The sequence below is a fragment of the Labeo rohita genome, chromosome 5 (assembly GCF_022985175.1).
Source record: "Labeo rohita strain BAU-BD-2019 chromosome 5, IGBB_LRoh.1.0, whole genome shotgun sequence".
Taxonomy (NCBI): Eukaryota; Metazoa; Chordata; class Actinopteri; order Cypriniformes; family Cyprinidae; genus Labeo; species Labeo rohita.
Genome location: NC_066873.1, coordinates 39890609 through 39908830, shown reverse-complemented (window position 1 = coordinate 39908830; position 18222 = coordinate 39890609). Strand labels below are relative to the sequence as shown.

The 18222-nt window shown below is 36.3% G+C and overlaps 1 protein-coding gene across 1 annotated transcript in view; it reads right to left on the bottom strand.

Annotated features, from left to right (window-relative positions):
* Positions 1–17397, bottom strand: part of nos1 (nitric oxide synthase 1 (neuronal)) — a 68693-nt gene extending 51296 nt beyond the window's left edge. The window contains exons 1-3 of the mRNA XM_051110562.1: positions 17185–17397; positions 13815–14543; positions 5942–6068 (exon numbers count right to left, since the gene is read on the bottom strand). Coding sequence (XP_050966519.1) covers positions 5942–6068; positions 13815–14521 — 834 coding nt within the window. The 5' untranslated portion in view covers positions 14522–14543; positions 17185–17397. The remainder of the gene's footprint in view (positions 1–5941; positions 6069–13814; positions 14544–17184) is intronic.
* Positions 17398–18222: the final 825 nt, after the last annotated feature.

Below are 18222 nucleotides of genomic sequence, written 5' to 3'. Positions count from 1 at the left end.
TATCTATCTATCTATCTATCTATCTATCTATCTATCTATCTATCTATCTATCCTCCTACTAAAATACATGCAAAATGTTTACATCACTAATCATAAATAAATGATTATCTATCTGAATATATTAACCAATATTTACAGTGTGAGCATAAGTTGTGATCACAATATAGCATTTCTAAATCATTTATACAGGCTATTTTTAATCAAATAATAAAGACAAATTTCTATTTTGAAATGTAACAAGTCACTTTGGGTGAAAGCATCTGACAAATGCATAAATGTTAAACTCCATCATAACAGTTATTAAATAATATATTTTGGAACTAGTGGAATGCTGTATTGACATTAGCATCCATGAGAGAAACTATCTGTTTTATAATTGAACTTATGAAGGTATGAGATTAATAAAAATATAGATGGTTAAATAGCATTGCTTGTTTTTCATGCAGAGCTTCAAAGACAGCAACATCATTGTTTAATGATGCTAGCAGCTCATCTGTCCGACTGCTTCCCACCACTTCCACTGGGTGAGCGAGCCTTATTAGAGCTTAAATTATGCAGGGTTGCTGCTGTTAGCCTTGGAAAACTCAGCACATTTCTAAAAAACCTCAACCCCATCAGGCAGACCGAAAGGTTATTATCATCTCAAACATTTCAAATCATCGCACCTGCGTTGCTTTAGCAGGTTTGCAATCACCAAAGCAATGAAACATGCATTCTATCTCGTGTCAGCAAGGTTAGCTTTCCAAAGTACAGACACTTCTTAAAAAAACAAGCTGTTCCATTTACAGCTCGACATAGAAATGTAAAACAAGTTTAAAGAAAGCTGATAAGAACACTTACTTATCAACATCTCAGCAGGAAAATTCTGTGTTTCTTACAGTATTTTGAAAATGTTCTAGGCATGCTCCAGCAAATTCATTAACCACCAATGTGTGTCAGTGAGAATATGCTAAAAGTGCAAAATGTCAACATACACTTCTGTTATAACAGGTTATTATGGAGTAGCCAAGGTCTCAAACTGTCAGACTGAAGTGAAGATTTGATGGTGCAAGAAAATGTGTTATTTCCCCTTAGCCTTTGCAGATAATGTCATATCTGGCTGGCAATTTAAGGTCAATGTGATCGAAATAACACTTACGCATTTAAATACAGCGTTGCAATTCATCTGTCCTAAATGATGTGCAAGATTAGATTTAATGCATCATAAAAGCATGATGAAAGTGCCTGGGTGGTCCACAATGTCTAAACAGTAGAACTGTGTATCTGTGCATGTTTTGTTTTTAGCTATAGTGCATTACTGCCCACCCAATTTTAAGCAGCAAAGTATTTTTCCAGAAATTTTTCGTATAGGGATTTTACAAAAAGTCTTAGTTCAAGGCATTAAAAGTGATGAACCAAGCCAGTCACCTACAAGTTGAATCTAGGGTGACTGCACATCTTGTTTTTTCCTGAAATGTCCTCGCCGGGATTTCTCAGTTGCCTAAAATGTCTGGGTTTTGGCTTTCCTATTGTTTTCACACTTGCTGAGGGTAATAACTAAAAAGTAATTGAGCATTTGAGACCAGCTAAGCCCATTTCCACCATGAAATAACAAATAAAAAAGGCAACTGTGACTTTTTATTTCGCAATTCTGACTTTTTTCTCAGAAATGAAAAATATAACCAAAGAACTGTCAGATTTAGGGCCAGATTTACTTACATCTTGCGCCAGTGCAAGTCTTTTGGCATTAAAATAGTACCTTTAGGATTTACTAAAGACGCGCAGTGAAGAATTAGCGCTGAAAAGGCATGGACACAGTTATTTTTGTGCCTGACCTTATTGAATATGCATTTGTAAGAGTTTCCCTTTCAGATGCAAAATTTATGGGAGGAGAGTATTAAAAGGAATCACGCAACGTGATTTACTAACATTTGCACTCATCAAATTACTGGTGTTTGTGCCATTATTTAAAGGAGAAGTTCACTTTCAGAACAAAGATAATGTTCTCACCTCACTGTCATCCAAGATGTTCATGCCTTTGTTTCTTCAATCGTAGAGAAGTTGTTTTTTGAGGAAAACATCTCAGGAATATCTCCATATAGTGGACTTCAATGGTGCCTACAAGTTTGAACATCAGCTTCAAAGGGCTCTAAACAATCCCAGCCGAGGAATAAGGGTCTTATCTAGCGAAACAATCGTCATTTTCTTTAAAAAAAAAAAAAAAAAAAGTACATACTTTTTAACCCCAAATGCTCATCTTGTCTAGCTCTGCGATGCACATGCGTACATTTTGTAATCTGGGTCAGTCAATACAGTATGTTGCAAAACTCCCATTTAATTTTCTCCTCCAACTTCAAAATCATCCTAAGTCACTGCAGATGTACCGACCCAGTGTTTACAAAGTGAGAAGGTCAAACACCCTTTACAAAAAAGGTAAAACAGCGATGTAAGACAATTTTAAAGTTGGAGGAGAAAATGAGATGGGAATTTTCGACATACCCTAACTGTATTGACCCAGTTTACACAAAGTATGCATGCACACCGCAGAGCTACACAAAACAAGCATTTGAGGTTAAAAAGTATACACATTTTTATTTTTTTTAGAAAATGACAGATCATTTCACTAGATAAGACCCTTATTCCTCGGCTGGGATCATTTAGAGCCCTTTAAAGCTGCATTAAAACTGCATTTTGGACGTTTAAATTTGCGAGCACCATTGGAATCCCACTATTTTCCTAAAAATTGTTTTCCTCAAAAAATATAATATCTTTACGACTGCAGAAAGAAAGGCATGAACATCTTAGATGACAACGGGGTGAGTACAGTACATTTTTGTTGTGGAAGTGAACTTCTCCTTTAACGCCCAAAAAATGCAAGTCTTAAAGCAGGCGACAATTTGTGCTGCTCTTGTTAGATTGCGCTGGTCATTATGGAAATGAGATGTTGCGTCTGTGTTCTTTAATGTGCACCTTGTCAGTAAATCACATGCAGAATTTTCCCCTTGCATCGGCGCTTTTGTGGAATTGCGCGCTAATACTAATTTGCCCTGTTTACTAAATCTGGCCCATAAACTCAGAAATCAGACTTTTTTCTTGCAATTCCGAGTTTACTTCTAATTAGTCTGAGTTTACATCTCACCATTCTGATTTTTCTTCTCAGAATTGTAAGAAAAAAAAAGTCAGAATGGTGACTTAAAAAGACACAATTACCTAAAAAAAAAAAAAAAAAACCTTTTCAAGTGGACTTGGATGTAGTTTGCTGGTGCACATCCAAGGGCTCGAGTCTACTCCAAAAGCTGTAGTGTGTAAGAAAATAAAATCTATGTATATTTGATGTAAATCTTGACAATGTGATTACAAATGTTACACGATGTAACCCCACCCACAATTACATTACACATTAGATTAGAGTGACAATATTTTAATTTGCAAAAAAGAGGACAGGTTGTTTGGGTGTTGTTTAGGGGGGTTAAAAGGCCCCCAGAGTAGCGCAATGACCGTTTCCCATATCAACATATTTCATTTACATACCTAAAATGTATATCTTACAGCCATTCTTGTGCAGATTGATCATTAACGCAACTAAAAGGCTTTCTTTTAGTGGCCATCACAAAATTTTCAATTTTTTATTACAGGTAGAATAAAAAAATGTTTCAATACAAGCATTTCAGTCAAACATAATTTCTGCAATATTTCAAACTTTTAACCAACGGGAGACAATCAAGCCTTCGCAACAGGTTACAAATCAGCCCAATTCCGTGAAAAAAAAAAAATGTGGATTTGGCAACCCTGCATCCAACACAAGTTGAAGGAATCAGATTTGACTGATCATGGGTCAAGACAAAAGTATAAAGACATGACTGACAAATCATGCTGGAGAATTTGCTGCTTAGCAGATAATGTGTTCATATCTAATCTTGCAAGATGTGCTTCCTTTATACAGAGTGCCTGTTATCGCGAAATTGAAAGTGAAAGTAAATAGCCACTCATTCAAAACAGATTTAAAAACAACACATACAATGGTGGCTCCCTGATGCGGGAAAATTATATTCATTATTAGAATGATTGGGTGAGCAGTTGGTAATGGCTTGAAATTCAGCAGGAGCGGGATCAAGAAAACAGTCCCACGTAGGGCTTTAATACAAAAACGCACACAATGAATGGTGACTGTAGAAAGCAAAAGCGGAATCCCGGATATTTTGGCCGATTTAGAAATCTTAGAAATTTAGGTCCAAAAAGAGGACGTATGGTGGAAACTTGTTGCCTGGTTAGGACATGCTGTATCTCATTCATATCTCATCTCAACAGTCATTGCATCTTTGTATCACACTAATAGTGTCAGACATCGTGCACAACAATCACATGCTGCCTTGGTCCTGTGTTCTTGTCTTTTTATTTTTCTTGTACTCTCTCACTCTCCCCCTCCTCGTCTTACTCACTGGCGATTAATCATCCACCAGACACTGTATTATGCTAAGCACAGCGAGAGAAAAGAGAACAACTCCGTCTTGGACCACACAGCTGCATCCATTCATTCGTCTGCTTTCTTGGATCGCCTCCATCCATCCGGTTTCTTTCAGAAGGATAATGCGTCACAAGAGGCCAGATGAGAGAGTCATGTGCTGATGTGAAATGCAAGCACTGCTACCCCCACAACTAGGACTGTAAAAACACATGCTACACCAGCACTCAGCTGGCAGGTACAGAGAAGACCATGTGACGGAGAGAGCCTTTCATATGGTTACTTGCAAGTAAGCCCTACTTGAAATAGTAGACTTAATTAATTCAGCCTGAACTACTTGACATGCAGACTCCACTCAAATCTTATTTTGTAGATCATTTTGTTCATTTTTTTAATAAGGTTCTTGCTGGTTCTTATCTCATGTCTGTATATGGTTCTTTGGAAAATATGGTACAGATAAAATATAGGTTCTTTGGATCAGTCAGTATTTTTTATTTTATTTTATTTTTTCTTGGTTGTTAGAATCTGGTTTTCAACTGGTTTTACTTTAGGACTCAGATTTTAAATAGGATTTTAAATGTACAAAATAAATAAATAAATAAAAAGTTCATAACCAAACATTAAACTATGAACTGCATGGTACAGTTTGTAAAATTACTAAAATCATAAGGCTAAATATGATATTTTATTGTGTAATTATTAACAGCAGAAATTTGATTTCCTGTGATAAATTCACATCCCTTCAAAAGTTTAGGGTTGTGTGTTTCTGTGTATCTTATGCTCACCAATGGTGCATTTAAGATTTAAAAAAAATGTATTTTAAAATATAGTTTATTCACATGATAGTATTTTTTTTATTTTATTTAATTTTTTCTGGGTTGTTAGAATCAGTGGTTCTCAACTGGTTTTGCTTTAGGACCCAGATTTTAAATGGGATTTTAAACGTAGAAAATAAAAATAAAAAATTCACTTTCCTTCAAAAGTTTGGGGTTGGTATATTTTTTTTGTCTCTCTTATGGTCACCAATGCTGCATTTAAAATGTAAAAATATAATAATAATAATTTCAAATAATTTCATTTCATTTCATTTCATTTCATTTCATTTCATTTTAAAATATAATTTATTCACATGATAGTATAGTATACCAAAAACATACAAAAAAAATAATTTGCATCGTTTTTTCCAGCTGATCATGAACCCATCAGAATAGACCTGTCATGAACCATGAGTTGAGAACCAATGCTTTAAATCGTCTATAGTATGTGTTATAGTACAGTACTTCAAAAGTAAATCTTTTTTTGTGGAGCTATGTCTTGTAATTCTTTTTAAGAGTAGGACATTGAATATCTGCCAGCGGTCAAGCAGATCAGGCCATATTAACTGTAAGTACAGCTTCAACATTTCTGTACTTGCACCTTTAAAAAAGAAATAATGCTAGATTACTGACTCACTCACAGTCCTTCAAAGCCACACATAAAGCCATTTAGACTGTATTTTACCTTGTCACTCTCTGAGTAGGGGTTGTTAAGCACTGTAGGCATGTTGTCCTTTCTCCAGAGGTCATCAAACACTCTGTCGTTATCCGACGCCAGCTGGGCATTCTGTCCATTTCCCACACCAAGGTCTCTGAAAGTCACAAACAGTGCAGTGCACAGCTCAAACATCAGTCAGAAGAAAACAGGTTTGGATGCATGTACAACCACTCAAAACACATTAAATTATATTATTTTGTCTACAGTACGTGTAGAGATTAGTAAAGGAATTAGTCAAAAGGAAAAAAAAATCTGTCATAATTAACAACATGCCTCATATGCCAACCATAGAGCTTAACTTGAATTTCTTTAAAACATTCATGTCTCAAGGCTACCAATATGCACTTTGTCTTTTAAATGAAACAGTAAATTGCGTCAGCTCCATTCATACTCAGGTAATTCCATAATCATATTTAGCTAGTGGCCAGATGCTCAAATAATAAACTATGCTATTCAAAGTATAATTAAAAAGTGTAAACAAACACTTACAGAACATTTTGTTTATGGGACGCATAGTAACACATTCAACACAAATGTGAGAAGTGTGAGAGAAGCTTGATTTGTTTTGGATGAAACGCTGCCATATCTGCTCACCAGTCGGATTAATATTTCAAGCCTAATTATTTAATAATTTGTTTAGTTCTTCTAATACAGAAAAGTATCTGGTGTGAACTTTTTCAAATGATAAAACACTCTGAGGCAATTGCTCTGTCTGAGCATCCAGACTTGCCAGACAACAGCAATAAGTAGTCAACCAATGGCATACGTATGGGGCGGGGCTATGTGTTTAACTGACCAATGGCAAAAAGAGGGGAGTGTTCTGTAAAACCTATTTGGAAACTATTTTCTCTCTGGGTTGTTAGAATCAGTGGTTCTCAGCTGGTTTTGCTTTAGGATCCAGATTTGAAATGGGATTTTAAATGTACAAAATTAAAAAATAATTAAATAAAAGGTTCATAACGAAATATTAAAATTCATTACTATTACGGTGAACTGCATGGTGCAGTTCGCAAAATTACTAAAATCATACAAGTCTGAATACAACATTTTATTTTGTAATTTTTACCAGCAGAATTTACTTTATGATTTCTTTTGCCAATGGCAAAAACGAGGGGAGTGTTCTGGAAACCTATCTGAGTCAATATTTTTACATACTTTGGCCTAGTTTCACAGACAGGGCTTAGACCAAGCCAGGATTAGGCCATAGTTCAATTAGGACATTTAAGTCATTTTTATAAACGTGCCTTAGAAAAAAACATTACTGGTGTGCATCTTGAGATAAAACAAAGGCACTGGCATGTTTTAAGACCAACCAGTGCAAGATTCTTTCCTTTGAAACAGCTCAGACTTACATTTTAGTCTTAAACCTTGTCTGTGATACTGGGGGTTAATGTTTAAGCACACTAAAATGCAGACTGCTGCTGTTCATGAACCACAAGGATCCAACTAATTAGCTTTGTGTAATGAGGCTTTTACATAATGGTCATTTATTTGATCTTCACAATTCTGAAGACAGTAGCTCTCATTCCATTAAACGATATGACAATAGTAGTTCACATTTACGGAGTATTGACACTAAGTGCAAATAGCTCGCCTGTTATTGGGCTAGTCAACACTACAAAAAATGATTGTTAAACAACAGCTCTAGTGGAACAGATGGTAAAGATGTTTTTTTTTTATGTGATCGATCCGAGTTCAAATCTGCCAAACTTTTTTCTCCCTTTTTAAATTTGATATAAGTCGAAAAAGCATTTATTCTCATTAAAATTGAAGGAAATAATCAAAAAGCTGAAAAGAAAGTATCAGTAGGGTCGGGATAGGTGTAGGGAGGGCTTTATTGTCCCAATAGGTTGACATCTATTTAATCATTTGAATCAAAATTATAATTTGCACTCAATATGTTATTACTGCATACTGTTTTACTCAATATGTTATTACTGCATAATTGCCACTATTTGCAATAAGTAGTATAAACAGCAGGAAATCCTGCTATTTTAACAGTGTAAATAGAACTTATGGCTATTTGCACTTAGTGTGAATAGCATATTTCTAAGGAAATCCTGCTATTTTCACTTAGGCCACGTCCACACAGCAGCAGAATATGGTTGTCAATACAACATAGAACCATATTCTATAACCAAACTCACACCCGTAAGTTTTCAGGACTCACAACTGCATTCTCGGAACACTTGCACTGTGTGAACAGAACAGGACTGGACAACTAGTCGTCCATCACGTCATACAATGCGACAGAGACAAACACGTGTCTACCGTGTGCTGCATTCTTTAAAGGAGAACTCCACTTCCAGAACATAAATTTACAGATAATGTACTCACCCCTTGTCATCCAAGATGTTCATGTCTTTCTTTCTTCAGCTGTTTTTTGAGGGAAACATTTCAGGATTTTTCTCCATATAATGGACTGCTATGGTGCCCCGAGTTTGAACTTCCAAAATGCAGTTTAAATGCAGCTTCAAACAATCCTAAATGCAGTTGTAAACGATCTCAGCCAAGGAAGAAGGGTCTTATCTAGCGAAGTGATAAGTGAAAAATTTCCTTTTTTGTTAAGGGTGATTGATCTTCTTTGCATGTTCACTTTGCAAAGACTGGGTCGGTACTGCAGTGATGTAGGATGATTTTGAAATGATTTTTGAAGCTGAGGGAGAAAATACGAGTTTTTCGACATACCCTAAACTGTCTTGAGCCAGAATACACAGAGTTTAGGCAGAGCAAGACAAGATGAGTGTTTAAAAGAGATTAAAATTGTATTTTTTCAGTGAAAATAACTGTTCGTTTCACTAGATAAGACCCTTCTTCCTCGGCTGGGATCGTTTACAGCTGCATTTGTGATCATTTGAAGCCGCATTTAAACTGCATTTAGGAAGTTCAAAATCGGGGCACCATAGCAGTCCATTATATAGAGAAAAATGCTGAAATGTTTAACTCAAAAAACATAATTTCTTTACGGCTGAAGGAAAAAAAGACATGAACATCTTGGATGACAGGGGGTGAGTACATTATCTGTAAATTTTTGTTCTGGAAATGGACTTCTCCTTTAATTTGTGGTTTTGGTAACTTACAGTGACGGAGAAATGAGCTGTGTATCATCTGAAAGTTTTATATCCAGCCTTTACCAGAGCCGCTCCCTTCCGTCAGTTTTGCGTTCTTCGCGCGGCTCAAATGCTCTGCTCTCCACTCAAATTTAAAAGCTGCTGTTAGTTAATGATGATTTGATGGATGAACTCGCAGCTAGATTGGATTTATGTCGTATCAGAAACCGGTAAAACTTTCAATTTTATGGACGTCGCTATCTTTGATATTGCTTTGGTCTGTGTTGCTATAGTTACTTGTAAGGAATACAGGCTTGACTCCTGTTGCATGTTCATACAGACAGTATTCGAAAAGCGACTGTAAGCTGCTGTGTGAACAGGACATTTCGAGACTCACACCTGTAAGTAAATGCAAATGTCAATCCCAAAAACTGACAGTGTGAACGTGGCCTTAGTGTAAATAGCATCTATTGACATTGCACTTAGTGTAAATAGCCTCTAGTCGCTGCCTTTTATTTATTATGACAACACTACAGTAGTTGGGCTGTAATAAATAATTTAGGTAGAATTAATAAGACCAAATGGTGTACTCTGAAAACTGGGGAGTGATCACAAAATAATAAGACAATAATATTCATGTCTATAATTATCCATTCTATTATTAATGTTGCTGGAAGCTTCTCGCACCGCCTGTTAGTATTTCCTGTTCACTAAAGCGTAATCTGAACATTCAACGCAAGAGTAATCTCAAAGACTGAATGGAATAAATACATTATGAACAGATTCACTCACTGACAGCTCAAACAAATAAACAAAATTCACTCATCAAAAAAGAATATACATTCAGAAAACTGACCTTTCTCAGATAGAAAAAAAATTGAAGCATGAATATCATGCAAACATCAGGAAAAACAGACTGGCACTAGTTGTCACACAGTCTCATAGTAAGACTCATAGACTATACATTCATCTACACTGAGAAATACTGGATTAAACATTGGAATAAATAATGTGACAACTAGCCCCATCTTCCACCACCAGACAACTGGACCGTACTGTACTATTTTAATCATGCTTAAAATCATAACTGCACTTGGAGTGCATACACAGGTTTCTTTTATATTAAAAGGTAAAATTGATTCTAAGAACTGGATGTCTTCTGTTGTTTACAACATTAAACCAATAATGTTTTTGAGAGAACTCTTCCCTTGAGTCAATAATGCTCATGTAATTTGCTGTAGTGTTGTCATTACTCATGCAGTAGCACTTGAAGCTTTTAGAACATGATTTTTCTGGGAACAAGTAATGTTAAGTCATGTCAGTGGACTCCTCTTTGCTTTTTTGTTTTTGATATTATTATGATAGGACAGTGTGGAGCTGACAGGAAGAAAAGTGGGAGCGAGAGAGGGCGGCAGGATCGGGAAAGGTCCTGCAGCCGGGATTCGAACTCGGGACACACGTAGACCAATGGTGCTATAAGTCAGCGCCGACTCATCATTGCTTTTTAAATGCCAGTGGTGAATTTCAATCCAAAAATCAAGAATGCATTCATAACCTACAGTATATTTACACATTTGTTTGTTTAACTACAAAGAGTGTGGATTTGGAGTTTAATGGTTTCCTGGAATGCTATATATATTGTACCAAATTTACTTTAATGCTTTCAACAAGGCAATTACATAGAGTTAAACACCAAAATCAGACTCCAATATGCAGACTGTATGATCAAACTAACTAAACCCACAACAGGGACCAGATAATGAGATCATAAAGGGGAAGTGACTAACTTGAGATCTTGTTTCTTGAATGTTAAACCTATTTTAATGTAATACTGTAAGTGAATACTGATTTAAGAGAGTTTTTGCAAATACCACATTAACAGTTTTATGGGGTAATTGTACATGTATTTTGTGAGACAAAATGCAATATTTGTACACTTTTATTGCATTTCATAAATAGACAACCAGTTGCATTTTGTCAACAGAAATTTAAAGTCAGCATTTTAATTTTGTGCACCAAATGAACTTTTTTCATGAAAGTTTCTTTCATTTCATGCATAAAAGGGCTTTCTTTGAATGCAAAGATAACAGATTAAACACTGCATAATGCTAAATTAGGCTAGATAACACTTAAGTGTTAATCTACTGTCTTTTAAAAGGAACATCGGATGCAAAATTCACTTTTTACATGGTGCATAAAAATGTCATAGTGGTGTGTGGACACAACCACCCTACAATCATAAAGATCCATTCACTTCTTTTTTTAATCCCTAAAAAACCTGAACAGTCTCAAGCGGTTTTGATTTTCTGAGCAGTATGACATTACACTGCCCAGGCCTGTCCCTTATTAGCATATTTCCGCCCTCAGCCAGTTGTATGCTGTTAGCCATTTTCCCTGCGCTTCACCAGCTGTAGCAACAACGTCTCATAGGCGAGGCAGGTGTTACGTAGCTGAGGAAGTAGTGGATTTGTTTTGTTTTGATGGTAAAACGCCACCGAATACACAAAACATGGATGAGAGAGGCGAGGTGAGCCGTAGCTCATTATCATTTAAAGAGCCATGCACTGAAACAGGTCGCTTCGAATAGATTAGTTGAATAGTTTGAACAGAATAGTTTTTGACAAGGTAAAAAGTGTGTTGTTTTACACAACCATTGAGGAATTTTAACCAAGATGTGTTGCAGACATTTATTTTCATGAAGAACTTGGCATCCAAATGGGGATCCAATGTCCCCTTTAAATAAATTTTATCATCCATCAAGCAAAAATCGTAAGTCTGAATGTTTAAAAAAAGGTAATAGCGCATTTGAGCCACCATTCATCTCAGGATGAGATATGTGCTGAGACTATACTAGCTTAGTGTGAAAAAAACCTTTTAGAAAATTCATACTGGAGTTTGAAAAACTGACTTCTGAATTTAAATTGAGTTTGGAAACTACATTTTCAATAAGTGGAGCTAAAAGTTTAACGGTCTGCCACTTTTGAAAGTAACATGCTACCCTGCACTAGTTTTAAGAAAACCAAATATGGGATAAAAATGCATTTGTTGACACAGCCATGTGATTTTAGCTATTTATTGTGACTTGTGTTTTAAGGTACTTGTACCTGAATGCTCCAAATCGCAAGTGCTATGCTGTACCAGGTGAGCTACCGAGTTACTAACATGTGATGTAGACGTCAAAATGTATTAGTTTACAAATCATGCACTATGGTAAAAACATGACATAAAATTGTGGAAGGAACTGTGCAAAAATAAGTCTTAATGGTAACACTTTACAATAAGATTGATTAGTTAACATTAGTTAAAGGTTCCAGAACAAATAATAGAAACTATGTTTTTTGAGGAAAACATTTCAGGATTTCTCTACATATAATGGACTGATATGGTGCCCCAAAGTTTGAACTTCCAAAATGCAGTTTCAATGCAGCTTCAAGGGGCTCTAAACGATCCCAGTCGTGGAAGAAGGGTCTTATCTAGCGAAACTGACAATTTATATACTTTTTAACCTCAAATTTTCATTTTGTCTTGTCCTAGCGATGTGCATGTGTAGTCTGCGTAATCCGGTTCAATACAGTAAGGGTATGTCCAAAAACTCCCATATCGTTTTTTTTCTTTAACTTCAAAAATGATCCCACATCACTATTTTACTCTTTTTTTGTAAAGGGTGTTTGATCTTCTTTGGATGTTCACTTTGTGAACACTGGGTCGGGACCTTTGCAACGATGTAGGATGATTTTAAAGTTGAAGAAGAAAACGTGATGGGAGTTTTTGGACATACCCTAACTGTCTTGAACCGGAAAAAACAGGAGGACTGTTGAGTTCACGCAGACCTAGACAAGATGAGCGTTTGAGGTTAAAAAGTATATAAATTGTCAATTTGTTTTGAAAATGACCGATCGTTTTGCTAGATAAGACCCTTCTTTCTTGGGTGGGATTGTTTAGAGCCATATGACGCTGCATTTAAACTGCGTTTCGGAAGTACAAACTTGGGGTCACCATAAAAGTTTACTATATGGAGAAAAATCCTGAAACAATTTCTTATCGACTGAAGACAGAAAGACATATTGGATGACAAGGGGGTGAATAAAATCTCTGTAATTTTTTGTTCTGGAAGTGAACTACTACTTTAATGACTTTAGTTAACATGAACTAAGAATGAACAATACTTCCACTGCATTTATTAATCTTAGTTAATGTTAATGTCAACATTTACTAATGCATTATTAAAATCCAATGTTGTGTTTGTTAACATTAGTTAATGCACTGTGAATTAACATGAACTATCAATGAACGACTGTATTTTCATTAACTAACATTAACAAAGATAAATACTAATCAATACTGTAATAAATGTATTGTTTGTTCATGTTAGTAAATACATTAACATTACCTGGAAACCTTACTGTAAAGTGTTGCCGTCTTAATTAACTGATCATTTGCATTTGCAATCATAATTTGTGTGAAATGAATAAACACTGTTGAAGACAATGTTAAAGGTACGCTCTTAAAAAATAAAGGTGCTTTAAAAGGTTCTTCACAGCAATGCCATAGAAGAACCATTTTGAGTTCCACAAAGAACCATTCAGTCAAAGGTTCTTTAAAGAACCATCTCTTTCTTACCTTTTTATAATCTGAAGAACCTTTCACCACAAAGAACCTTTAGTGAAACAGAACGGTTCTTTGGATGTTAAAGGTTCTTTATGGAACCATTTAGACAAAAAAGGTTCTATTATGGCATCGTGAAGCACCTTTATTTTTAAGAGTGTATGTTTGCAAAAAAACTCACTCACCTATCCACCTGCACTTCGACATCCTTCCTCTCCACGACTCTCTGACCTTCTCCATTGATCTCTTTTTTGCTGTTCTTGATGAGCTTCAGCACTGGCTCGATCTCCTTCAGCAGGTCGTTGTTCTCTTCCACCCCGTTGAGGAGAAGGCCCGAATGGCCTCCTTCTCTGAGCAAAGAGTCCTGGGTGAGCAGAGGAATCAGGGGTTTGCTCTCCCGTGGGTCTTTCCTGGTAGTAGAAGAAGAGGACAGGTTCTCTATGGCCCTGAGCTCTTTGGTCATGTTGGGGCTGACGGGCAAACATCGTTCGCACGGCTTGCCCTGAGCGGGGTTGACGGGCCTGGTGACGCGAATCGTTTTGGGTTTCCCGTCACTGCTCAGCGTGGTCTCCAGGTGAGTTGTGAAGCCCTCGGGCCCACGGAGGATGAGGACGGCGTGGCTCTCAGGCGACACGTTCTTCAGGGTCTCAAGCGCACGTTCGTAGCTCAGGTCCACCAAAGGCTTGTTGTTTACGGCCAGGACGATGTCGCCGACTTGGACCAGCCCACATTCCTCCGCCGCCCCGCCCCGGATGAGGTCAGAAACGATGACGGGGGGCTTGCACACACGTTGTTTGACCAGAAAGCCCAGCCCACCGATCTTTCGTTTGAAGAGGCGCACTGAGATGATGTTGGGCTGCAGCTGACACACGCTAGGCTCAGATTCCTGCATTGTGTCTTGCTGTGCGTCAGATCTGTGATTGAGATAAATGTGACAAAGAAGAGCGACATGTCAAATGTGTCAACTACGGAAGGCGAAGACATGAAGAAATGCAAGGCAATACAGAATAGAACATTCACTTTTTCTTTCTACTAATGCATCCTGTGACATTTAAGGAACTATTAATTAAGTCTAACCAGTAAAAAGGAATAGTTTGACCAAAAATAATTCTAATTTTAAACGTGTATGCTCTCATTTTTGCATAGAACAAAAAAATAGCATAAAAGTAGTCCATATGTCTCATGCTCTATATTCAAAGATTTAAAGTCTGATTTGTGAATGAACAGTTGTTGTTTTTTCAATGAACTCTTCATTTAGATCACAAATCAAACAGAATGATTCGTTCACAAAACGAAGCTCACTGGAGGAGAAGATTATCTAACATAAAGTTCATTATTTGCTATTAAATTTCAGTTTACTTCTCACATAAAACTATCACACAGAGCACAATGTGAGTTGTAAAGATTCTCCCAAATTCTGTTGTCATGTGCCACAGAAATATAACAAAAGCGTATGGGAAAACGTAATGACATGAGGGTGAGTAAACAATAACCGAATTTTCTTTTTTTGATGAATTATTGCTCGACTTTGAATGCATGTCATTATTTGTAAGAAAGAGTGATTCAGTTGAAATCTTCACAATATTTTTTTTATAATTTCAGTGATTGAGCGGTGACTCATATCACAGTGTACAAGCTGTGAACGTAGACTTCAATTCACTCGTTCCTTTCTGTTGACAAGCCAGTAGCGTTTCCTCCATGTGCATCACGCTCAGTCTCAACTGAACGTTCATGTAAGAAACACTTACAATCTAGTCCTCCTAGATTTCCTGCATCTCGCCTTTCTTGGCAGCATGAAACGCATATGGCCTCGTGTGAACAACTATTATCCAATTCTGTCAAAATGCAGCATTACTAATTCAGATTTAGAGAGAATCACTGCAACTGCAGAGACTGTTTTGTTTTAAAGAATAAGCAAAGGCAAAGCTAATAACTTTAAATTGCACTGCATGGTATTCCCAGCATGATCTATTAACTTCTTGTTTATAATACGCTTGCAATCAATAACTGAGCAACTACTTGTGAACGATACAATAAAATTGCATGTTACAGATAAAATTATGCACTATGCATGTCAAAGCTCTTATGGAACACATAACATTCCTCATTCAGTATAGATATACTGACAGTGAAAATGTGCTTTTTAAATATTATTTCACATGACTAAAACAACCTGACCTCATTATGTTTCATCAATAAAAGCAATTTATCTGTCAGATCAGGTAGAAATAGATCTTGCTTTGCCAAACGACATGTATTGTGAATCTTGTGATACTGTCAACATCCAATATAATATTCCCACATTTAATGTAATCATTTCTTCCACTTTATCAAATATAGATGCTTTGCACACACACTGTGTGGTAATTTTATATTATATTATAATAATGCTAATAAAAAATAAAAGGGTGAATAAATATTACACAGAGTGCATGCTCCAAACCAGTGCAAGTTGCCTTTTCTTAATGAAGAAAGATTAAAGCACATGTTGACAGTTCTCAAAAAACTTCACATACGCAAATTCCGCTTTTAAAACAAACTAACCAACATGTGCATTAACTACTGTATGCAGGAGCAGTGTTGGAAAGGTTACTTTGGAAATGTAATAGGTTACAGATTACAAGTTACTTGATTTAAAATGTAATAAGTAGTGTAACTTTTCAATTACTTTATTAAAGTAATGTAACATTACTTTTAATTACACAAAGCTTCCATAAAGAAATCAGTTGCTAGCAAACGACAAGTTCAAACTAGACATTTTAGGGCTTTTTATGCCTTTTATTGTGATAGGACAGTAGAGAGATGACAGGAAAGAGCTGGGAGGAGAGAGGGGAGCGGGATCGGCAAAGGATCTTGAGACGGGAATCGAACTCGGGTCACCGTGAGCACAGTTGTGCTATATGTCATAACAAGATCATAATATAAATAACATCATAACAAGAAATAGCTATGATACTGGGTTTGAAATCAAATGTTTGCATAGTTATGACAGAAAACACTAGCATCTAACAATGCCTTGGAAAAAACAATCTTAAAAAATAAAGTTTATGCATAAACCCAAATAGGAAATAAAACAGTTATCGAATAAGCATGTGTCCTAAACTCCTGAAACATTGGCGTCTCATTTTAGAGCAGCCAATGCAATTTAAAAGAAGTCAATTAAATCTGTAAGTGGGGGTGGGGGTGTGAAAAAATTCAGATGTTATCCCCTTTGTAATCACTGGCATTTTTCAAAAGTAACTGTAATTTAATTACATATTTTTTCTCAGTAACTGTGACTAATTACAATTACATTTATTTTGTAATTAAATAACGTAATTCCGTTACATGTAACTAGCTACTCCCCAACACTGTGCAGGAGTTATCAGAAGCACTGACCTGCAGCCATGCACGCATGTTCAACAGGACACACCAGTTGCTCCTGAGCATGAGACTGCTATGCAACTCCACATGCCCATTTCATAAAACCCCCATCGTATATATACAGTATGCATTTCCCAAAGCAATGCTAAAATATACTTTTGACAGTAAAAAAAAAAAAGCAACGCAACTTACGTCTCCACTTTGAAAGGCTGTAAGTATCGCCTCAAATACTGTGGTTATCCCCTTGGCAATATTCCGATGGAAGGTGCAGACTTTTCTCCTGATGTCCCACTCAGAAGACGCGTGGCATGTCTGAGCTGTATAAACACGCAGCGCATGAGAAGCTCTGCTCTCCTGCCGCTCCGGTACGCGAGCATTTATTCTGCTCGCACTGCTGTCATTCTGTCATCCATCCCTCCCGACGCTCTGCCTCCCTCAATGGGAGGGTTTTACAACCCCAGAGCTCTGGCATCTATGGGAATGAATGATATTTGCACACTAATATTTGTACATCTTCATATTAAACAAGATTAGACGTAGAAACATCTAAAATTAAAAGCAGAAATGAACATTTCTATATTCGAAGCGGGGAGGATTTTAAAACCATCAGTTTCAGTTTCACCTAAAAATCACTTTTATAGCCTACATGAACAGCTGTAAGTCAGAAGATAAAGTGGAGTGCAAAAATATAGCACTTAGAGGACTATATCAGTTTCTGTTATGATATTTAAGTTTTTTAATTTTTAGCTTATGAATTATGCATTTTGCAATTTTGTGTATTTATTTAAATTTGATTGCATTTTAAATTTTGAATGCACTAATGTTTTCTACTTTGTTTATTTATTTGTGGAATTATTGTGGAGACATATAGCCCAATTGATATTGCAACAAAATGTTACATCAATCCACGGTTTGCCCTGTACTTGAAAAAGAAAGCAATTTATGCAGGTTACAGCCTTTTCAAATATTAAATTAAATTAATAAGTAAAATGTTTCATTGTCAAAGATCAATGCTGAATCAACATGCAACATGAGTATCATTTGGCTTTCATTTAAAAATAAACGTTTGGCTTGCTCAGCAAACGAACTGTTAAATTCATGGTCATTATAAACCACACAATGCTGTAAACAAAGCTATCTGCCAACAAGAATGTCTTTATTATCATTGTGAACCTTTAAAGATTGGTGTCAAAGGTTTCCTGCATTACATGGTCAAGCAGGAAGACAAAA